The sequence below is a fragment of the Branchiostoma lanceolatum genome, chromosome 3, assembly GCF_035083965.1.
Source record: "Branchiostoma lanceolatum isolate klBraLanc5 chromosome 3, klBraLanc5.hap2, whole genome shotgun sequence".
Lineage (NCBI taxonomy): Eukaryota > Metazoa > Chordata > Leptocardii > Amphioxiformes > Branchiostomatidae > Branchiostoma > Branchiostoma lanceolatum.
The window spans coordinates 34091517-34116544 of NC_089724.1; the positions used below are offsets into that span (position 1 = coordinate 34091517).

At 41.0% G+C, this 25028-nt stretch overlaps 1 protein-coding gene and 1 long non-coding RNA gene across 2 annotated transcripts; both read left to right on the forward strand.

Annotated features, from left to right (window-relative positions):
* The first annotated feature begins 1476 nt into the window (after positions 1-1476).
* LOC136429585 (fibrillin-1-like) lies at positions 1477-18704 on the forward strand. Its single transcript, XM_066419419.1, has 23 exons — positions 1477-1495; positions 2982-3170; positions 3547-3615; positions 3949-4071; positions 4495-4617; positions 5139-5261; positions 6125-6247; positions 6494-6616; positions 8727-8849; positions 9202-9324; positions 9758-9883; positions 10147-10269; positions 10907-11029; positions 11323-11445; positions 13474-13596; positions 14025-14150; positions 15115-15237; positions 15675-15797; positions 16530-16652; positions 17273-17395; positions 17618-17740; positions 18231-18353; positions 18691-18704. The coding sequence occupies exons 1-23, from the start codon at positions 1477-1479 to the stop codon at positions 18702-18704; spliced, it is 2634 nt and encodes an 877-aa protein (XP_066275516.1).
* A 3274-nt stretch (positions 18705-21978) lies between these two features.
* Positions 21979-24637, forward strand: LOC136429371 (uncharacterized). Its single transcript, XR_010754757.1, has 4 exons — positions 21979-22096; positions 22453-22578; positions 23568-23738; positions 24473-24637. It is a non-coding gene; the product is annotated as an uncharacterized lncRNA (long non-coding RNA).
* Positions 24638-25028: the final 391 nt, after the last annotated feature.

Below are 25028 nucleotides of genomic sequence, written 5' to 3' on the forward strand. Positions count from 1 at the left end.
GATATTTTATGCAACAGGAAAAATATGATGCAACGTTTACCAAACATCCAACAGAAAACAACAGAAAACCTACGTTTTTGTTGGATGTTTGGTAAACGTTGCATCATTATTTTTCATTTTGCATAAAATATATTTTTCGACACAACATTTTTTTTATAATTTACGTAATATGTCTTGGTATACCTTAAAATCAACAATACATACTATTTTGTTTAATACCTTTAGATACTACGGGAATTCCCTATTTAGCCCCCCCCCCCCAGTCCCAGATATCCCAAAAAAGCCCAGTCTGGATAGGGTTAAAGTGACAAAATACACTACACGGCAAAATAGTAAGATAAAAACAGATCTCGGTAGGCGTGGTTAACGTTATACTAGTAACATTTTCCTATCAGAAAGCGTTGACATTATTCAGAGTCTAGTAATGTACGTAATGATTCAAGAATCTTCTTCTGTTTTCAGGATCTTCGTCATCTGCGTTCTGTACCCTGTGGCCCTCATTCTCTATGTGACTGCTGTAGACGGAGGTAAGTTATTCAAGTTACGTTATCAAAGTTTAATATCAAAGTTGAAGTACAGGTACAAACCGTCTAGGCATTATATGCTATAATCATCTAACCAGATTTCGTTGACCAATCAGAAGGCACCATTTACAGGTCATTATTTTCCCATATTGACCCCTTTAACGTGTCTTTAATTGCAATATGCTTACCAGTTGTCCCAACGTTCCCATTGGTCCGATTTTTTGTGTAAAGTTACTATTTCATGGAAGGGTGCTAATTTTTTCATTCGATTCTAATTATTATAATAACTTTCTGACAGACAGACTTTAAAAGCACAGTGCTAATTGAATTTAGTAATGATAGAAATTAGATACAATTGAAATCAATTGTAAAGCCTGTATTAACGACATGATGTTATTGCTAACCTGCCCCCTATTTTACACATGGTACAGCCCTCAAAGAAAATATAGCAGCCATCTTGGTTTTCTACGGTGTTATCACGGGCGTGTTTGATGTATGATGATGTCTATAAGCTAGTTCGGAGTTGCTACTACGCATGTGCAGTGTCATAGGTGAAGGCCCCCGCGACGGAAACAGTGATCGCCTCCACATTGTCTCGATTTGCATTACAACGCCCAGACGGGTCTTGTTTCCGTCGCGGGGGCTTTCACCTTTGACACTACACATGCGTAGTAGCAACTCCGAACTAGCTTATATGATGATATCGTTAATGACGCGCTTTCCGTCGGTCTGTACGGTGTCATAACTCATTGCCGGTTCCTATATCCCCCTCATAACATTTTTATTTGCTCTGGCCGTCATACACAGTCGTAATATGTTTATTTCTGCATTTCTCAGCAAAAACGTGCCCGCCTCTGAATCTAGCAGACACAACATCATCATGCGACAAAGCACTAAGGACTGATGGGGAGTACCCAAAAGGCACTACCTGCATATTTGAGTGTAGGTCTGGATGTGTCAGGGCCTCGGGGGTGAGAGAGAGAATATGCAAAGTACGACCTACAAGGTGGGCTGGCGGACGCGGTCTCCAGTGCACATGTGAGTACTTACGTCTTCTGTATTTTCGCATTAAGATTATATAGAGTCCATTCCCAATCAAAGGGTTGTTATTGTCATAATTATCTCCATGAAAAAAGGCTTTTTCATGGAGATACTGTTTTGCTTGCGTTTGGTGTTTGTGTGTATGTATGTGTCACCGGACGCTTAAAGTCACCATAACTGTAGAACATGTACATGGATTGTAATGATTTTTGGTATGTGGGTGGGTGTTAGGAGGAGGAAGGTCAAGGTCGATTTTGGGCCCCCTGGCATGTGTGACTGGAACTGCAATAGCGTATTTGTTAAAATCTTCAATGTAGAAGAACTGAAGAGTGGATTGACAGATCGTCATGTTCTTTGGTACACAGGTAGGTTAGACCAAGTTGTACACACTCAAGTGCAAACTATGCAAATGAGACCGAATTTGCATAAGTAAGGAGGTAAATCGTTTGCATGGGTGTCGTCGGATGCTTAAAGTCAGCATAACTGTAGAACGTGTGGATGGATTGTAATGATATTTGGTATGTGGGTATGCGCTGGGAGGAGAATGGTCAAGGTCGATTTTGGGCCCCCTGGTTTGTGTCCCTGGAACTGCAATGGCCTATTTGTAAAAATGTTCTAAAGGGGTATAACTGAAGAGAGGAACAACAGATTTTCATGTTATTTGGTACGCAGGTAGGTTGGACAGAGATGTACACACTGAAGTGCAAATCATGCGAAGTTAGTGTGTTTGCGTGTGTGTGCGCGTGTGTGTATGTTTGTGTCACCGTGTGTGTATGTATGTATCACCGGACGCTTAAAATCAGCATAACTGAAGAACGTGTGGATGGATTGAAATGATATTTGGTATGTGGGTAGGTGCTGGGAGGAGAAAGGTCAAGGTCGATTTTGGGCCCCCTGGTATGTGTCACTGGAACTGCAATGGCGTGTTTGTAAATATTTTGCAAGGAGAATAACTGAAGAAAGGAGCCACAGATTTTCATGTTATTTGATATGCAGGTAGGTTGGACAGAGATGTACAAACTGAAGTGCTAATTATGCAAATTCATACTGAATCTGCATAAGTAATGAGGAATATCTACTCTATTGTGGGCTTTGAGGTCGCACCATCTGTTGGTCTCTTATCTAGGTCAGTAGCTATTTATAGCCACTTCTCCCCTTGCCCGGCCAGTGTGGGTCATACCATTGAGCGATATAGAATGGGGGGAACTGATTTAATAAAGAAACAAAGTTTCATGGAGATTTTGGGTCCTAAGACTCTTGTTTACAACTGTTTTTGATTATTTATAGTTATTTGTCTGGGAGATATCATACTTTGGAAATATTGTGAAGGTCATTTCAACGTACTTTATGATTATTTGCCCGATTGTGGAAACATTAATGATGTGGAATATGATATTTCTAATGGTAATTTCATAGGTAACCCATGCAACGGTAATCCCAGCCACCCGGACGGTTACACGACCGATTGCGATGCTTCCGTTTCCTCCTTCCCTGCCGGCCACGTCTGTAACTTCACGTGTCCGGAGGATTACTACCCTACTGGAGGCGATACAGGAATACTGTGCCTGAATGGAAACTGGGAGGGGTCTGACCTAGTCTGTGAATGTAAGTTGTTCCGCTTTTAAAACGTTAACGTTACGATCCCCACAGGTTTTGGTTCAATTGGGTACATTGACACTGATTGACACTGATTGCAAAAGAGGTTCAAAATGGAAGGAAGAATGAGAAAGACAGACGGAAAGAGACATTATAGAGAAACACAAAAGATTTACTCACCGGATTTTTGACCAGGATTTCCCCAGATCATCCGGATGCTTCCCGGCCGCACCAGGTCAAAGGTGGTTAGAAGTCTGTAGCGTCCCCCGTCACTGCCTAAAGCAGATTGAATCATTATTATATTATGTATAAGAGCACATATGATAAGATAAAGGACAATTCTTAACTTATAATTACATTGTATCTTTTTTCCATTGAACTATAGTTGACGACTGTTCTTCCAATCCATGTGAGAACGGTGGGGACTGCACTGACGGCATGGATAGCTACAACTGTACATGCACAGCAGGATGGACTGGGGAAACTTGTACAATGGGTTCGTCTGATGATCTTATACACATATATATTCCTGTTATTGACAATGTTATTTTACCTTAATATATGGTAGCATACGGTTGTAGTCTTGATCGGTATTACGCTAACTGGCTCCACATGACTTGCTAATGAACTACGGTATGGAATACTTGTTTGTTCCTACATAGCTTTACATAATTATTTTCTCTCTTTCGTGTTTGAAGGGAGGTGCTAGTATGATCCCTCATAGCAGACATACGTGCCTGTTAACGTTATTAGGTACATAACTTTCCGCGTGGATTTGATTTTCTAGATGTCGACGAGTGCGAAACCGACAATGGTGGATGCAACCATACCTGTACAAATACGGATGGCAGTTTTGAATGCTCGTGTGATGACGGCTATGTCCTGAATGACGACAACTTTAACTGTGATGGTAAGTCGTATTCGATTTTTATGACGTTTATTGAACGTTAAATGAACGTATGGCCGTGCTACTCGAGCTTTTTGCTTACGGAACTGTATTCAGGGAAAATGTTTGGTGACGTATTGAAATATATTGTGAGAAGATATATCGTATATCATAGATGATGTATTCATTACTGACAAATAACCTGTTTTTTCAAAGACGTCTTGTTTCTTGCGTTGTTGTCAAGACATTGGCACATGGTTGATCTTGCAGAGATGTCTATGAAGGTTAGACATCCATGTATTAAGATACGCCAAAAAGCAGCAACTAAAACTATTATAACTGGATATGCATGCTTCAAAACGGTAAGAAGTTTCAAGTAGCATTAACAGTGATACTGAGCAAGATTAGCAGGTTCGTAACCGAGAATTACGAATTATTTTTTTTCAGATTTCAATGAATGTGACACTGGCAACGGCGGATGTTCTCAGACCTGTACGAACATCGATGGCAGTTTCGAATGCTCCTGTGGTGGTGGCTATACCTTGAATGGCGACGGCTTCGCTTGTGACGGTGAGTCGTATGTGCTTACAAGTATACCTTAGACGTATACATCGCTCGTTCTCATTTAAATGTACACATCTTGTAACTTCCGTTACAGTTTGAAAAAGACGTTTCTGACATTAAGATTTGCCTCATATAAGGTGCTTAACTGTCGTTTGTAAAGCTATAAAAGTTTAAGTCGTCATAAAAACGACAATTAGGCACCTTATATGTGGCAAATCTTAATGTCAGAAACGTCTTATTTCAAACGGTAACGGAAGTTACAAAATGTGTACATACATTTAAATGAGAACGAGCGATTACATCCGTCATGGTACTTATTAGCTTTCAGAACACATTGCCGACAGAAATGTGTGTCCAAGGCTACATATCAATGTATATATTTTTTCATATGGGCAAAAAAATGATAAAAGAGAAATAGATACTAGAATATACATAGATGAGTGAAGGAATGATTGTATGAATAAATGCATGCAGGGACTATTCTTAATTTTCCCCCATTCTTAGAGAAATGTCTGGATATTTTTCAGATGTCAACGAATGTGACACCAACAACGGTGGATGTGCGCAGACCTGTACAAATATCGAGGGCAGTTACGTATGCTCCTGTGATGACGGCTATACCTGGAATGGCGAGGACTTAACTTGTGATGGTGAGTTTCATTCATTTTGCCATACTACCAACAATTTCAGCTGACTATAGTAAGTTGTCCCCGTGGCGCAGGCGGTAACGTAACCTCGCTGCTTCGCCATCTGGATCAAATTCCGTGGATCCTAGGGGTCGATTCCAGCTCGGACATGTTGCAAGGAATTGCATTCGTCATTTCGGATGGTGTAAAGCCGGCGGCCCGTGTATGGGGGAGCTTCGGGCGTAAGCCTCAAGCGTCAAACCTCAGCACGTTAAAGAACCCAACACACTTATCGAGAAGAGTAGGGTTGACCCGGTGTGCTTGGCTAAAAACACGAGCCGTAGCAAAACCGCATTGCACTGCCACTAGCTACTTGAAAAGCATCATGCTTCACCTAAATGAGGATGCATTAAAACGAAGAAAAAAAAAACGAAATAGTAAGTTGTACTTAAAGAGATCGTGCTGTTTTTTTTTGTCAAATCATAATTGACAAATCAGCAAATATCATACTGAAAGAAATACTGTAATCTTGAATGCTAACTAATTTGTTGTTAGCTAACAGTCTGCTGTCAGAAAAATGGCATGGATCATATACCTTTCAATCATTTTTAAAAGATTCTTTTATTAACAACCAAGCATTTTACAAGAGCCGACGTTTCGATGACTGAGTCATCTTTATCAATTCAATACTTACTAGTTCACATGCACAGTGAATTGAAGCTAGGTGTGAACTAGTCAACATTGCCCTGATGAGGATGACTGACAGTCGCTGAAACGTCGGCTATTGTAAGATGCTTGGTTGCGAATATAAGAACCTTGCTATTCAGTCATTCGCCAACCTGATGAAATTATTCAAAATGGTTTGAAGAACGGGTTTCATTTTTCAGATATCGACGAATGTGCTAGTGAGAATGGTGGATGTGAGCAAACCTGTGCAAACACTGATGGAAGTTTTGAATGCTCTTGTGGCGGCGGTTACGTCTTGAATGACGATGACTTGAACTGTGATGGTAAGTCGTATTTGTGTGTCAGTCCAAAAAGTGTTTTCCCATGCCCCCATGCTTTCAGTAAACCGATTTGTGTCAAAGGAGGATGCTTCTTGTTTCTAATTATCGAAATGAATTATCAAACAAGAAAACACATTCATGTACAAATACCGAGAAAAATGTATTTCAAAGACGTAACGATTTTTTCTTATTTCTTAGAAAACAATTATAGAGCATGACATTATTATAAGAACCGATTTCATTCTTCAGATATCAACGAATGCGCGAGTGAAAATGGTGGATGTGATGACATATGTGAAAACAACGACGGCAGTTTCCAATGTTCCTGTGATCCTGGCTATACCTTGAATGCTGACGGTTTCGCTTGTGACGGTGAGTCGCTTGTATATTTCTAAAATACAACACTGGGCATTCCGTATCGGCCGTGGTACCTCGGGTGATACGGCCGAATACACCGTGTTGTATTTTATTGATGCCATACCCACTCGAGAAAACATACAGTTCAATGCGGAATGCGCCAGAAGTTCAGAAAGTTTTGTGTCCTCGAACGAAAAAAAACGTAACAACATTGATTCCAACCTCCAAATCTGGTATTCGAATTTTCGACGGCGGCGCAACCGCTAAATATTCTATGGAAGCCTGTGTGATACAACTTAGAACCCCGTGTGATACGGGAAATTATCACACGGTCCGGAACACCCGTATCGAATGCTTTCACGGCCCAGGTATGGCATAAAGTGAATTATCACACCATGCGGGACACCAGTATCGAACGTTTTCGCGGCCCATAATTAATACATGTTAATTGGGGCGGCTGCTTAGCGCCGTCACTTCTCGGCTGGTGGGCCCCGGCTATCCGATAATGTTTGTCCCTAACCCCATCTATTTCGTCGAGGTCCGACCAACCGAATGCGACTTTCTCCAAGGCGTACATGATTGATGCATACATTTCGTGCACGACCGGCCAGTTGTAGTAGGTGGCGTCGTACATGACGTCGGCTAAGGTGGTTAACTTGCCACTCACTTAAACTCTGTTCGGCCACGACATTCCTCATGAAGCTGGAAACAAACATGGGCAACGTCAGATCATCGTATGTAACCGCGCCTCCTTTCCCATGACCCGTGAAGTGGACTCTCCACTGTGGCCAACTGACCTTCACCTTCTTGTCTACATTGTCATTTATTGTATAAGAGCGGCCGCTCTTACCTTGCTTCTTCGAGCTGGACCTCGCCCGGGAACGGTGACGGCGGCAACCACGGGTGGGCGACCTTGACGAGCCCGAAGCCGACGTGGACGAACTGTCACGGTACTCCCGACGACCGGACTTGCGGTGACGCCGACTCGATCCTCTTCTGGCCTTGGATCGCTCCCGACGTGGAGACTGAAAACGGCGAAAAGACCTGCTGGATTTGCGGCGGACGCTAGGGTGCCCGATCAGCGACTTGTGCCGGGGAGCGAGAAGGAATCCGCGCGCTCGAGGCCCTGCTGGTTTCGCGACGGACGCTCTAGCTTCTTCTAGTTGGACCTCGCCCTCGTGACGGCGGGAACCACGGATGGGTGACCTTGACGAGCTCAAAGCCGACCTGCTGGTTTTGCGACGGACGCTGTGGTGCCCGATCAGTGACTTGTGCCGGAGAGAGGAGCGAGAAGGAATCCGCGCGCTCGAGGCCCTGCTGTCGTAGCTGACGTGGCGGGGGCAGCGGGCGTATTCTCGCTCATTGAGTGGGCCCAACAGATCGGCGATGCTCTTGTCGACTGTCCGCATCAAATTGTCGTCTGCCCGGAGATCGCGTACTGTCTTCCTATTCTCTGCTTCGTCTTCACTCAGTCCTTACCACAAGCTCTTTGCGAACTCCTTCGAGCGGCTCTTGAGGTGTAAGTCTTCCAGGGAACGACGCACGTTCTCGTCCCGGCGCAGAGAATCGTGGTGTGCCTCGGAGCGGGCACGTCCAACCCGACACTTGCCAACGCCATGAGGTCCCTCGTGTCCTTTCACGGGTAGAGAACAAGCACGGCAGTACTTGGAACCTGCCATGATCTTATCGTGATGCCGAGCGGATAAAAAGACGAAACTTGAAATTTCAGGGAGAGCGAACTGCCGTGGGATGTGACTCGAGCCGGCGAGAACCGGGCGGAAATGACCTAAGTCGAGATACCGACGGGGGGGGGGGGGGGTAACCGGCACTGGCCCGCCCGAGACCCGTATGTTGGAGGTGGGGCTTGCGAGGCCAAGCCAATTAACAAAAATGACTTCAGAGCCATAATAGATTAATAAGTACATATCAGCTGATTGTTTTGTCATGTTACCACTGTTTTCTTGTTGTGATGGATAGATAGCTAAATAGACGAATTTATGACTGAGTTGAAACATGGATATTTGAAGACTTATATAATGTTTCTATTTGAAGGCTTATAGAATGTTTCCATTATTTGTGGAAGATGATAATATAGAGTGAAATAATCCTGAATTTTATTTTACAGATGAAAACGAATGTGCAACACAAAATGGTGGTTGTGAGCAGGTCTGTACAAACAATGTTGGTAGCTTCGTTTGTACTTGTGGAGATGGCTATACATTGAATGACGACGGCTTCGCTTGTGACGGTGAGTCGCAGTTTGTTGATAATTGTATGAGCTGAATAATTTGACATTCTGTACTACCCGTTCTTTCAGCAAACAAATTTATTTCAAAGGTAATAAGTGCCTTTTCATTGTAACAAAGAAATGAACAAATCGATGAATACATAGCGCAAGTACTGAGATCCTGTCCTTTAAAGTCTCGCTAATGTTTTACTCTGTTTTTAAAAGAAAACGAGTTACGTTATAATAACAAGCACGACTTATATTTTTAGGTCTCCACTAAATATGATCATGGATGTGAATACTGGTGTTTTTTCGTTCTCAAAATGATATACAGAGCATAAATGGATTTGAGCACGAGCTTTATTTGTTTCAGATGTCGACGAATGCTTAACTGAAAATGGTGGATGCGATGATGACTGTATAAACACTATTGGTAGTTTCGAGTGTTCCTGTGATGCCGACTATATCTGGAATTCTGACAGCCTAACTTGTGAAGGTGAGTTACCTTTATCTATAAATATATGTCAAATGACTGTCTTGTCTTGCTACCTGTACACTGAGTTTGTGTTCCATGATTTAAATTGTAGGATAATGTGATCAATTGGATGTTGAAAAAGATGAATTGATTAGATAATACCCACAGACATGGACCAACGGCAAGATTTTCGACTGAGAACCCAGGGGTCCCGGGTTCGAATCCCCTGACGCAATCGCTCTTGGAGAAAAGGCACTTAACACGACTTTCCCCACTCCACCAGAGTGTAGAAAACGGGTACATTATATGTGTGGGTCACGACATCAGCAATAGCTGCCTGTGTCCCACGTGTATTGCACTGTTGCAAGTCCAATAAATTCAAATTCAAATCAAAATCAAGAAAAAAATTACATACGGCATGAAATTATCTTAATCATGAATTAAATCTTTACAGATGTCGACGAATGTGCAACTGACAATAACGGTGGATGTGCCCAAACCTGTACGAACAATAAAGGCAGTTTCGACTGCAGTTGTGGTGACGGCTATACCTTGAACGCTGACGGCTTCGCTTGTGATGGTGAGTCGCATACATCTTGCCATATGCCACACATACTTTCAGCAATCTAATTTTTAAGATGCCATAAAAATATCAAGTTTTTTTTTTAATTGCAGTATGAAAAAAACAATACTGACAGAAAACGTGTTTTTTTCATTGTAGTAAACAAATGCAATACTGACAGCTACAGAAAACCTGTCATTTTCAGAGCGAGCTAATTTGTTTACCTATTGCTAGGAAAATGGTACAGAGCATGACATAATTAAAGTACCGATTGTTTTTAGATATCGACGAGTGTGCAACTGAGAATGGTGGATGTGAGCAGTCCTGTGCAAACAATGAAGGCAGTTTTGAATGCTCCTGTGGTAACGGTTACATGTTACATGCCAACGGCTTGGCCTGCGCCGGTGAGTACTTTCAAGTTGTTTTTTCCCTATGCCACTCACTCTTTCAGTGAAATAAAGACCTGGTATCTAAAGTCCCCCTCTCACTAGACCCGCGGCACGCTGGCGGCGTCGCAACGGCGGACCGCATTGACACACCACTCAGCAAATTTGATCGAAAAAAAAACGAATATTTTTAAGCGTTGCGCGGGTCCTGTGCGAGAGGGCTTTTAATATGATATGGCTGTTGTTTATTGTAATAATTTAGAAATAGGTGCAACACATAGAATAAAGTTGAGTGTCAGCAAAATGTCAATCTGTAATTCTATAGCTTGCTTCAGAATTTCAAAAGAGTAATACATCAAATAAAGTACAACAAGGGGTTATATTGCCTTTCCTGATACTTACATTTCAAGAATATTCTGTGTACTAGTGTACAATAGTATCTTGGACCTATAGCTTACAAAAGTATCTAGGTGCACCAGTGAGGAAAAATTCTGGTCAACACAGTCAACACCCAGTATTTCGAGCCTTGTAAGATAGTTGAGCGTCATTATACCGAAAGACACCATGTAATTTTGAAGGCGTATAGATATGTCTTTTGTTCCTTGGAAAATCGTAACAGTGTGATATGATCTTCAGTATGGCTGTCATTTTTCAGATGTCGACGAATGTACTCCCGACAATGGTGGATGTGAAGATATCTGTACTGACAGAGATGGTTTCTACGAATGCAGTTGTAGTTCCGGCTACACTTTAAATGACGACGGCTTCAATTGTGATGGTGAGGCGCATTGCTTATAGATACGATTCAAAATACTATTTTCCCATACTATTCTCGCTATCAGCAAGACAGATTTATTAGTAAGGTGCATTGATGAAGGTTAGACATCCAGGTAGTAAGATACGCCAAAAATAGTTACTCAAGCAACTGGATAAAATTCTAATTATTTATAGTTTCAATATTTTATGCAGTTGCTAGTCAATGAATAACTATTTTTGCATGCCGTATTCAATGGTAAGCTTTTCTTTTTTTTCTCTGGAAGAAGATACAGTTTTATTGATTATTTTTTTCAGATATCAACGAGTGTGAAGATGGGAATGGTGGATGTGACGATACCTGTGCAAACAACGATGGCAGTTTTGAATGCTCTTGTGATGTCGGCTATGTCTTGAACGACAACAAATTGAATTGTGATGGTGAGTCGCATTTGCGTTTTAGTCATATTACGCACACGTTCTGTAAACTAATTTTTGTCAAAGGATGATTATTGTTGCTTAAACCCTTGTCCTGCGGGCCGCCTATATATAGGCGCTACGCATAATGTGCGGGTCCTGCGGACCGCCTATATATAGGCGCTGGGGGTATTTCCGGCACGAACGCGTCCCACTCCGGCGTAACCCCCGAAACCCGGAAGTAACATAGTGTTGCCACATCGTCGGGGTCAAGGGTCAAAATTATTGTTGCGCAATTCGTTCCAAGACGCATGCGTGATATGTTAATGAGGCCATATGTTAATGAGGCGGCCATCATGGTGCGTCGTCTGCTGGTATGTTTTCGGAGAGATATTTTCCGTGTTTCTGGCGGCAATATCGGTGTTTAAACGCCAAAATGGATCGGTACACGGTCGAAGACGTTCTAGAGGACATTTTCACGAACGATTCAGTGGTGGAATATCCTTTATCAAGTGAAAATTCCGCTGAAATCAGTGACAGTTCTGGCGAAGACGGGGAGTCACAACATCGGCCTCGAAGACATGTCGGGGCAAGCGGAGAGGGACCCTTACACGTTGCTGATGAACTTGAAAGCGGCGCTGACGCTACCTTTAGCCCTGGAAGAGCTCGGGGCACTTACCGAGGACGGCGTGGGCGTGCCCGGGGAGGTAGTGGACGTGGTCGCTGGCGGGGAAGTGGTGCATAATTTCTATTGTGGGGCTGACCAGTCTCAGACTTTGATAGCCATATACTCACCTGTTATAATATCTGCAATTCGTATTTCTTTACATATAATACGATATATTCTGATGTTGTCAAAACTGGTCAGAAACTTTGTAGTCTTCGTAGAAACCTGTGTATTGATGCTATACAAAGGCATATGAAAGCATAGTGGAATAATGTACTTTTTATTGCTTTTTATGTCTTTATTATAATATAGCCTTCAGTATAGATTGTAACAACTGTATGTTGATATGACAAGAAAGTTTACACTATAAGCTTTCCACCCATGTATAGAAAGCTAGAATGTCAATTGTTCTATGGCTACAGCATGAAGTGTACTGTTCTGTATGAGGGTGTAGATTTTGCTCAAAAGTGAGTTCAGCACCAAGGGCAGTCTACAACCATATACATGTACTCACCTGTTACAATACCTGTGTATTTTACTTCTTCACATGTATCATTCTGATGTCGCCAGGACTGGTCAGCAACATTGTAGTCTTGGTAGAGACCTCTGTGTTGGTGCTATGCAGCAGTATATAGAAACTTTGTGGAATAATGTACTTTTTATTGCCTTTTGTATCTTTATTACCTTTGTATTCAATGATATTACTTTGTTTGGAATTCCAAAGATAATACCTGTTGTAAGCTTTCAGCTGATGTGTAGGAAAGTGATTGTAATAGAGGTAAAGAAAGAAGTATACTAATTCTAGATGGCTCAGGTTTTCTACAGAAAAGCCAGTTCAGCACCGTGGACATTGTATGGTCATAAACCTACCTGCTGAGATACCTGGGTGAACTTCTTCATCATAGATATAGCTCTGATGTTGTCAGGATGTGTCAGGAATGCTGCAGCTTTGATATTGGTACTTTTTATATGGTTCAGATACTTCAATACAAAAGGTTTTTGAAAAAAGGGCTTTTTATTGATTTATTGCCATTATCAATCAATACAGGTAGGTGCAGGCAACATTTTCAATATATTTCTGAAAAGTAGAGACTCTTAGCTTTGTATTGATATATAACTTTATAGAGTTATTTGTGGGCAAAGTATAAAAAAAAATAGCAAAGTTAAAGCAGTACCCCTCCTTTAAAAAGGGTAAAAAAAGCCCAGCACAGGGACTACTATAGGGTAAAAAAAGTCCAGCAGGACAAGGGTTCAAAAATTGATAATAAATATAGATGAACGTGTATAGAGATCATTTTATCCTTTATATGTAAACCTAACGATCTTTCTTTTGTTTTTGATGGAAAAGTAATGATTCCAAAAACGGATTTCTCCTTTATTTTCAGATGTCGATGAATGTGCAACCGAGAATGGTGGATGTAAGCAAACCTGTACAAACAACGATGGTAGTTTCCAATGCTCCTGCTTTGAAGGCTATACCTTGAATGACGACGGCTTCGCTTGTGACGGTAAGCTCACTTTCTTACAAGTCCAAAAACTGTTTTGCCATACTACCCGCTTCTTTTGGTATATTATTAGTAATACTTGTATCAAAGGATGATTTTTTTTCATTTTTACAATTGATTGATAGCAAATTACACATATTAATGCATTTTCCGAAGAAAATACGACATTTTGATGTCGTGAAGAAACTTATCAATCTGTTCAAAAGGAAATTAAAGTTTTATTTGACAGATATTGGCGAAAGTGCGGTCGACAGGGTAGGATGTGTGTTTTTTTTCTCTGGAAGAAAAAACATGTCACATAAGTTGATGAGTGCAGACATCCAAGAAGCGGATGCTATCTGAAACGTCTGATTGTTTCAAAATCTTATCCAGTTGCTTAAGTAATTATTTTTGGCATATGTCACATAAGGTTCGGCTTATTTTTTTTTAAGATGTCGACGAGTGTGCAGATGATGAGAATGGGGGATGTGGGCATACCTGTGCGAACTCTGTTGGTAGTTTTCAATGCTCCTGTGATGAAGGTTACGCCTTGAATGATGACGACTTGAACTGCGATGGTGAGTCGCCTTTGTGTCTAAGTCATATTTCACATCCGAAAATAATTTCATCAGGTTGGTTGAACATAGGATATTTGGAGTTCCTTTTAACACAACCAGGTAATCTCACCTGCTGGCGTTTTGGTGAATTCGAAGCAATACTCCAGTCAGAAGCTCTGAAGAAGGTGTCTGACAGACACCGAAACGTCAGTAGGTGAGATTACATGGTTGTGTTAAAAGAAACTCCAATATCCCATATTTCGCATAATTTCTGTGAATTGAAGGAAACCCAAGCAATATTAGGGCCCGAAAATCGGACTTTGAAAATCAACATATTTAGTGATTTCTATACATGATCAGTTCAAACAACACTATCACAATAAATACGACGTCCATCATGCAGAAATACGTCGTTGTTGTGATGTGAAACTCACTGAAATTCGTCACCAGAGTTTTTGAAGGTTCGCAAAACTAAGGAAATCATCGTATGGCACGTTTTTGCACTTTTTAAGAATGCTCAAAGTATTACGCAAATGTGTTAAATACTAAAATAATGTGAGTAAACGTCACTATCATGAATATTTCAGCATTTTCTATATTTCCATATTTTTTTCTAAATTGATTATAAATAGATTAACGTGTATAGAGATCACTATTAGTGAGACAAGCTGTCCTTTATATATAATGATCTCTCATCTGTTCTCGATGGCAAAATAAGAAACGGCAATCGGTTGTTTCGCTTCATTGTCAGTTCGCTACATACAGTCGTTTCGCTACATGACTGAGATTTTCGCTACACAGATAGTCGGGTCTACAAACATTGTACCTTTTCACTGCAAACCACGTTTATGGATCAGCACATTGTCGAGTATCGCAACCCATTTGCTCAGCAGATACTAGACGTGAAAATGCACAAGCATTTGAAATAAGATGTCAAAAAATTTTTTAAGAAACATGAAATGATTTTGCAAAACGGATTTTTCAGATGTCGACGAATGTGCAAGTGAGAATGGAGGGTGTGCGCAAACCTGTGCAAACAACGATGGCAGTTTCCAATGTTCCTGTGATGGCGGCTATACCTTGAATGCCGACGGCCTCGCTTGTGACGGTAAATCCACCCTCTCACTGGACCCGCGGCACGCTTGCGGCGTCGCTGCGTCCTAAACTGGATTTGCGTTACCCTTGATTTTACAATGGTGATATCATTCAAAACGTACAAGTATGACAAAAAAACAACAACGAAAAATCACAAAAAGCTTTAAAAGATTTGTTTTTTGTCGATGAATTTCGATGAATGCTTTGTCAATCCGATCGCCGCAGCGCCGCCGCCAGCGTGCCACAGGCCAAGTGATTGGGGGGGGAGCTTAAGTCGATTCGCTCACAGGGCAAAGGACTGTCTTGCCATGCTTCCACCTCGTTTAGTACATTATAAAGAATGACATCTATATCCAAGGATGAAATCGTTGTTCTTTGTTGATGTGATGGATATATGACAAAATACAATCATTAGATGATAAATTCATAGGAAAACGTTTTATTTTTCAGATCTCAACGAATGTGACGACAACAATGGAGGCTGTGCGCAAACCTGTAAAAACACAGGTGGCAGTTTTGAATGCTCTTGTGGTGAAGGCTATGTCTTGAACGACGACGGCTTCACTTGTGATGGTGAGTCGCATCTTTTTTGTAATAATTGCATGAGGTAAAATACTGCTTTGACATAACGCATGATGAATTCTTTTAGCAAACAAGTTTCTATCCGAAGTTAGTAAGCTTCTTTTTTTATTATAACACAGAAACACACAAATAGATACATACATACATACATACATACATACATACATAAATTACTGATATCCTGTAATTCTAAGTGTCACTTTTGCTATCAATATACTCTAATTACAAAAGCAACTAGGGTGCCCAAACCTACACCACTTCTTTATTACATCACAAGCTATCTGCCACCCAAAAATCTAGACCACAGCACGTCCAGGTCAAAAGATACAAAAAACTGAAGTTCTGCTGCAGTACAAAGGTCACATACCAGGGGGCCCAGAATCGGCCTTGAATTTTGGCTTCACAACATCCGCCCACATAACAAATATCATTGTAATCCATCAAGAGGTTCATGAGTTATGCTGACTGGAGTGGTGCGGAAACACAAACAGATAGACAAACAGACAAACAAACAGACACACAGACACACCCAAAACAATGTCTCCATTCTTTATGGAGATAACATCAATATGAAGTACGTAAGAATGCCAAGTACGGCTAACATGTTTAGTTGTCAAAGAATGTGCCACTGAAAATGACTCTAATTGTTAGCACTGATGTTTCTATTGTTTTTAAAATGATATTATATAAAGGAATTTTAAGACGTGCTTTATTTATTTTCAGATGTCGACGAATGTGAAACCAGTAACGGTGGATGTGACTATACCTGTACAAACAATGTTGGCAGTTTCGTATGTACCTGTGATGCTGGATATACATTGAATAACGACGGCTTAGCTTGTGATGGTGAGTTGCATCTACATATATCTGTAGACTGTTAACGTCTCATCGTGCTACCCACACTTTCATTACATTATACAGGTTGAAATTTGTATTCCAGGATTAAATGCCAGTTAGCTATTCTTAGAAATTCGGCAATTGATCGATAAATACATGTCCCCGTGGCGCAAGCGGTAACGCAACCCCGCTGCTTCGCCATCTGGATCAAATTCCTTGGATCCGAAGGGCCCGCGTTCGAACCTCAGTGGTCGACTCGAGCTCGGACATGTTGTAAGGGATTGCATTCGTCATTTCGGATGATGACGTAAAGCCGGCGGCCTGGTGTATGAGGGAGCTTCGGGCGTAAGCCTCAAGCGTCAAGCCTCTGCACGTAAAAGAACCCAACACACTTATCGAGAAGAGTAGGGGTGACCCGGTGTGCTTGGCCAAAAAACGCGAGCCGTGGCGAAGCCGCATTGCACAACCACTAGCTACTTGAAAAAGCATCATGCTTCACCTCAATTGAGGATGCCTGCTTTACCTTTACCTTATAGATCTGATTGAAAGCGCACTATCATTTCGATCGTTGTCAAGAAAATATGATGTAGAGCATAAAATGATCTTAAGCCCGAGTTAAATCTTTTCAGATGTGGGCGAATGTGCAACCAATAAAGGTGGATGTGCCCATACCTGTACAAACAACGATGGCAGTTTCGTCTGTACCTGTAATGCCGGCTATGCCTTGAATGCTGACGGCTTCGCTTGTGATGGTGAGTCGCATTCAGCCATGCTAACCAAATTTTTTAGCAAAAAAAATAATTTGTAAGATGGCATAATCAATTCTTGCTTTTGATTATAGCAAATAACAGATATACAAATACAGAAAGATATTACATGCAATTTATCATTTTTTTAGGGTGAACTAATTTGTTTATCTTTTTGTAGGAACATAGTACGGGGCATGACGTAATTTCAGTACCATTCTTTTTTAGATATCAACGAGTGTGAAAATGAGAACGGTGGATGTGAACATACCTGTGCAAACAACGAAGGCAGTTTTGAATGCTCGTGTAATTCCGGCTATAGCTTGCATGCTAACGGCTTAGCTTGTGCAGGTGAGTCCATTTGCTGACATCCTAATTTAAATAGGAGGCGACCTAGCTGCCACCACACTGCGACCCAAAATTTTACAGATCGCACGACGAATTTCAGAAATTAAAAAAAATGAATTTTTTTTTTATTCATTTTGGTGGTTTTGTAATCTTTTAAGTCATACTTTTACATTTTAAATGATGTTCTAATTAAATATGTAATCACGAGTTACATGATCCACTAATTTAGGTCGCCGCGCGATCACAGTCTAGAGGAATGGGGGCCTTAAATGTACAAGTCAAGTATTGCCATGTCACCTGCCCTTTCAAATTTATCATTATCATTCAGAATACATTTGGAGCTAACCATGATATGACTGTTGTTAATTCAAATAGATAGATAAGTAAATACATAGATAATTGAATGCCATACCTCTTATTTCAAAAGGCATTTAAGTATATCTTTTGTTCCGAGAAAGTTAGACTGACTTTCAGTATGACTGTCATTTTTCAGATGTCGACGAATGTACTCCCGACAATGGTGGATGTGAAGATATCTGTACTGACTTTGACGGCTACCATGAATGCAGCTGTTATGCCGGCTACGCCTTAAATGACGACGGTGTCAGTTGTGATGGTGAGGCGTATTGCTTATAGATACTTAAAGTCAGAATACTGCATTGCCATACTATATGCTGAGTTTCGCCAGATGGCGCTGCAAAGCCAGACGATCGCATTTCGCCATTGTTAATGGCTGACTGTAGATGGTAAATGTGTATGCACAGACTGCTGATAATCCGATTCCTTTTGGCAATCTAAACGGCATCCGAGAAGGCTTGATTTCTATTTCAACGTTTTTCATGCAAGGGCGTAATGAAGTCTATAAAAGTTATTTCAAAACGTCACACTATTTCATCCACACCATTATCTAATGGTTGCGTGTCCAGCTTTATTTTAAACATTTCATGTTTCAGATGTAGGAGCATAGTACGGGGCATGACGTAATTTCAGTACCATTCTTTTTAGATATCGACGAGTGTGCAAGTGAGAATGGAGGATGTGAGCATACCTGTGCAAACAACATTGGCAGTTTTCAATGCTCGTGTAATGTCGGCTATACACTGAACGACGACGACTTGAACTGCGATGGTGAGTTGTTGTCATTTGTTGTCTGCAAAACATTTTCACTCAGTTATCTTGCCATGCCACCCACGCTTTTGGTAATCTTATTGTACTCGAGGGTGATTAGCATTTTTTTTAAAATCGTAATAGATAGATACTTTCAGAAATCTGATGAATTTGGAACATGAAAGTGGAAAATCTATATTGGTATTTTATTTTTGGAAAAGTATAACCTAGATCATGATAGAGTTTCAAAAGCAGGCTAAACTTAATTTCGTAAAGCATACTGCAGTATGTTAAATATACCACTACGACCAGTTCTGAATGGTTTTAAACTAGTCCATCATATATTAGCGTTTTTACAACATTTGAAATTCGCGGTGTGGTGATGTAATACTGGCGATGTCCAAAGCCCTTTGACCTTTGTGACGTCAGATTCCGAGTCGGAAGAATGGTGCCTGGAGTAATTCCTATGGTGCAGGTGTGGCCGACTCGGAATCAGTTTAGCCTGCCTTTAAGAACGGATTTCGTTTTTTAGATGTCGACGAATGTAACGACAACAGCGATGGATGTGCGCAGACCTGTACAAATAATATTGGCAGTTTTGAATGCTCTTGTGAAGACGGATATACATTGAATTCTGACGGCAGGAACTGTGACGGTGAGTCGCATTTTGAAATAGAATATGGATCAAAATACTGTTCCGAATCATACTATCTGTTCTTTCAGCAAATGTCTAGCCATCTATGGTATGTTTCTTGTTTATAGTTACAAACAAAAGAATGAAAAATCACCGAAAAACTTTTGAATTCTTAACAATGTTGTTCCTCTGTTTTGAAACACAATACAGGGCATGGAATGATTTAAAGCACAACTTTCATATCCATATTTCAATGAATATGCAACAAAAGAAGATAGTGGACGTAAGCATTAATGTTTCTTTTGTTTTCAGGAAAATATGACGGAGAGCATACATGAATTTCAAGCACGATTTTAATTTGTTTTTAGATAACGACGAATGTGCAGAGAACAAAGGTGGATGTGAGTGGGAATGTGCAAACACTGTTGGCAGTTTCAACTGTAAATGTGATACTGGTTATAAATTGGATAGCGGGGGTTTCAATTGTGAAGGTGGGTAACATTTACCATAACTACATGTATATCCACGCTTTCTTTAAACAATAAAGATTGCAATTTGTGTTCCGCGATAATATGTCCGATTTTTATTGTAGTAAAGGCAAAGTTTATTGCACAGCAATTGCAACAGGTACGATGTACGAGGGGTGATCAATAAGTCCTCGGCCTCACCCAGAAATAAGGTGCACAACTCAAATATCAGAAAATAATTTTAAGTATAAATAATAATAAGTATAAAGGCTTTCATCAATGTCTACCAAAATTCAAATCATTGTGATCATCACTTTGCAGGCGACACCCAGTAACGTTAAGTGAGGTACAAGGATAAAGACATGGACAATTGATATGCGACCTGAGGTGTGCGCGCCAACTTGCTCTGCTGAAAGTCGGATACCCACTTCTTTTTAGTTGAAATGAAAAGGAAATGTTCATCAAACATTTTGACAATGTCTTCGAAAATTCTATGCCAATTCCCTGGCATGAGGAACTCGACCTACACAGCTCTGATCACAATTTAACCTTGTTTGTCTTGCCTCTTACCTACTGATATTCAAATTGACGTGGACAAAAATGTGAAATTTGGTGGATATTGCTAAAAGAGGTCATACTACATAATTACGCCCCAAAATGTGAGTTGTGCACCTTATTTCTGGGTGAGGCCGAGGACTTATTGATCACCCCTCGCAAGACAAAATACTACTGGCTACTAAGTTTCTTTTGTTTTCAAGAAAATATGACTTTGAAACGATTTAAAGCACGAGTTTTTTTTTTTCAGATGTCGACGAATGTGAAACCAACAATGGTAAAGGTGACTGTGCACAGATCTGTACAAACAACGATGGCAGTTTCGTCTGTACTTGTGCTGCCGGCTATACATTAAATGTCAACGGCCTCGGTTGTGATGGTGAGTCGTCCATTTTGCATTCATTTTGTATTGCTATAGGACGTATTCAGTCACGTGACCCTCCCCCTAGCAACCAGCACTGGCGGCCATGTTGGTGCTCACTGATAGTGGAGCCCTACGGATCTCTCTGTATAAATGGCAGATGTTTTCTACGCCATTCACAATTTCCCTTCATAACGTTTTGTCTTATAATCATGGTGTTTTGCCTCGTGGTCAGATGTTGGATTGGGACTGATAAAGCACACACCGGTCGGGTAACAGTAGGATTGGTTTTGCGTTTCTCGTGTAGGACGTGTACGTGCGGGAACATACGATCGCGAAGGGACTAACGACTGAAACAAAAGTGGATTTCTGACATACGAACAGCGGATCTAAATAGTTGAAGTTTGAGAATCAACGTATGTGTATAAAAACCTTTTGTATCTGGTCGAAAAGCAAGTTACAGGCCCGCTGTGTATCACAGTCGCGGCACCGTGTAGTCGTTGCTTGAGATACGTTCATTCATAAACTGGGGGTCTTTCAACGTCGAACTTTCCCGATCATAACGTACTCCCTGTCAACAAAATTTCTCACGACACTCAAGACACTGTACTACGTGGCTGTAGGCCTTGGAACACTTGTATGCTGTGAACTGTTTTTATGCGTACTCTGTAAACAGTTTAGCGGCCATGTTTGTAGGCTGCTGGGGAACCTCGCTCGTCGATAATGGGTCATTTCCAGTAGGTGAAATTGGATTTTTGTAGCGAAAAGGATGTGAGGCTGGAGACTCTTTGCATATAATAAAACAGCGATCAGACGACTTTGCATTCCTTGGAAATTTAGAGACCGTCGGACACCGGGAAACTTCGCTGCAGGGTGAGCACCAACATGGCCGCCCACGGAGGGCAGGGGTGATGACGTCACGTGAATACGCCCTATAAATGATGTGTACCCATGGATGTGATTCTTTTTGTTGTTGTTGGAAATAGTAGAATATACTAATTTATCATTGAAAGAAATTCTGTCATCCTTAAGACGAACTAACTTTTTTTTCTGTTGTAAGGAAATAAAGTAAAAAGCATGAAAGAGTTTTAATCATGGTTTTTCTTTACAAGACATCAACGAATGTAATACCAACAACGGTGGATGTGACCATACATGTTCAAACAACGATGGCAGTTTCAAGTGTTCCTGTGATACCGGCTATACCTTGGATGGCAACGGTCTTGACTGTAATGGTGCGTCGCATTTTGCATTTCAGTCAAAAGGGTGATTTTACCATGGTACTCACATTTTTCAGTTAGTAATTTGTGTCAAAGAAGGATACTGGTTGTTTCATTTAAGAGTATTGTGAATATAAGATGCATGCCATGCGTTAAGTATTTTGTCATGCCACAGATGCTTTCAGTAGATTGAATTTGCAGTATGAAATGTGTATTCAATGAAGATGTTTTTCGCTGCAATGTCAATATATGACTGTATCTTTGGAAGAAAACCTGCCTACTCGGAGGACGTGTTTGTTTTCCGCTGAAATCGATAAAGAAAGTTATGCAGAGTAAGAGAGGTATTAAGTATATTGCTATCTTTCTTACAGATGTCAACGAATGTGACACCAACAATGGTAATTGTGATCAAGAATGCACAAACAATGAGGGAAGCTTTGCATGTTCGTGCACGGAGGCTGATTACGTCTTGAACGCCGACGGTTTTCGCTGCGATCGTGAGTTGCGTTTACGTAGTTTGAGAATCCCAGCTACAAACTAACTATACTATACTCTTCTATATGCCAAATAGCAGTTACTCATTGACAAGCAACTGGATAAAATTTGGAAACGTGCCAAGTAGCATCCACTGCACTTTTGTCAGTTACACTGAACAAGATCTGTCGAAAAGCAGGTTTTTAACCAAAATCTATGAATCTAAGAAAAACTGCTGTTCGGCTGATCTTGACACTGACAAAAGGTAAACATGCTACCTTGCCATGCTAAAATATCTAAAATATTCCAAGTTTTAACAAGTATATTTATCACCTGAAACCTTGCAACACCTGATGAACAACTGCAGACTCTCACCTACCTGCACAGACTCAGACCTGCGGGAAGCGAATGAAGTCGCACTGAACTGGATAGAGATGAACGACAAGCTATGATGATGACGTGAAGTCGACATTTCCTCTTCTGTTTTACTCGGATCATCTATCAAAAGTGTCCGTACAGCTAGCGAGAGAACTGGTCCTACGGTTTTCACCACAATAAGAATCAACCTGAAGTGTGACTGATATGTACATTGAGTCGTATGAAAAACTTCAGAACTTCCCCGATCAAACGTTCTGGTTATTTTTTTCTCATCTTAAGCCCCTCTCACTGGACACTTTGGTGGCGTCGCTGCGTCCTAAATTCGATTTGTGTTACCCTTGACTTTATGATGGGAATACAATGCAAAAGAGTATAACTAAAAAGATAATAAAACACAATAAGCTATAAAAAATGTACCGATGAAATTCGGATGAGTACGCTGTCAAATCGCGAGGTCGCATCGAGGTCGCTAATGAGGTCGCAGGTCCATGGCCAATGAGATACGGGCTTTAGGAATACATTAACTCTGGTGTAGCATGTCTGCTTTACTTTTTGTAGCATGTCTTTGTTGATGTAGAAATGATTCTGATAAATGAAATATGCGTAATTTGACTTAACTCTCATTCTTGTACAGGTGATGGGCAATGGTCAACCTGGTTAGCTTGGTCAGCATGCAGTGTATCATGTGGCCATGGGTCACAAACGAGGACCCGCCTCTGTGATAGCCCTGCACAGGTCAATGACGGTGCTGAATGCGTGGGACTTGCCAAGGAGACACAATACTGCAACGAAGGGGAATGTTCAGGTATAGTATAGTTTGGCCTCTGCAGCCGTAAAAACGTTCTGAAGCTGCATTCATTCATTCATTCTTTCTTTATCTTCTTCCATTTTGTCTTGCATCTTGCGAGCCCCCTTAGCTCCAGGAGTTTTGGCTTATTAATATATACTCTTGTTTTCTGATCATATATAAGGTCTGAATGTTTATACACCCTTCACATTTTTTCGAAAAAGAGTAGGGGCGTGCCCCGATGTGAGTGGATCAAAACATTCCGGCCTAAATTGGGTCGGGTATTTCGCAAGCAGCTTTCGTAACCCCTGCTTCTCCTAATGGGTCAGTGAAGTCATGCTTGTCTCGAGCATTGATGTTTCTGACCTAGGGTAACTATTGCGGCGCATTTTTACCATGAAAAAAAATGATGGCAACATCAGGCTCTGACGAATGGATTAAAAAAAAACGTTAACGTCTCATGTCTTGCTATGGTTGTCGATTAAACGTTGTTAGGGAGGCGTCTACAGTGGCATTAACTACCAAACAACATGAACTACCAAACAACATGACTCACACAATATAAAGAAAATGTGACCACGATGCTTACGTAATGTAGATGGACATTAAGTCATTATCATAGCCAAAATCCCTATAATAAAGAAATGACAAACGGTGGAAGAATATCAAACAATATGCCAAAAGTTCTTCAGTAACGCACTCAGGTTCTCTTTTCGTTACCTTGTTTGATTTCTTGCCGTCTCTTCGTGCAGTTGACGGGGGGTGGTCTGTATGGCTGTCCTGGTCGACCTGCAATCCTACGTGTGGAGATGGCCAACAGATTCGCAAACGCTACTGCGATAATCCGTGGCCGTCTAACGGCGGACTGGATTGTGAGGGGGAGATTGAGGGGTCTCAATCATGCAACGACGGAGCTTGTCCAGGTAACAGTGATCACATTTCGTTGTCATCTTTTTTGTATTTGCATGCTGTCATTGCAGATGTTACATCTATAACATTGACTACAGATTTTAAATGTATTACATTTAGTATACTGCATATAATTAGCTGTAAAGGTGACATGATTTCCCTATTATACATCTTTGATAACAGTTGACATGTTAGGCTGGGCTAGAGGCATACTGAACATCAATAGCCACTCCAAATAATCCTTATTTCGACAATTTATGCCATTTTTCAGCCTGTATAAGGTTCCGATGCAGACTGGCCAGATCATTTTATATTCAGAGAAATTTACATTAAGACACTGATAACTGTGTACTATATACGACACACTGCTGCTTCACCAACCATAGGGAATTAATTGGC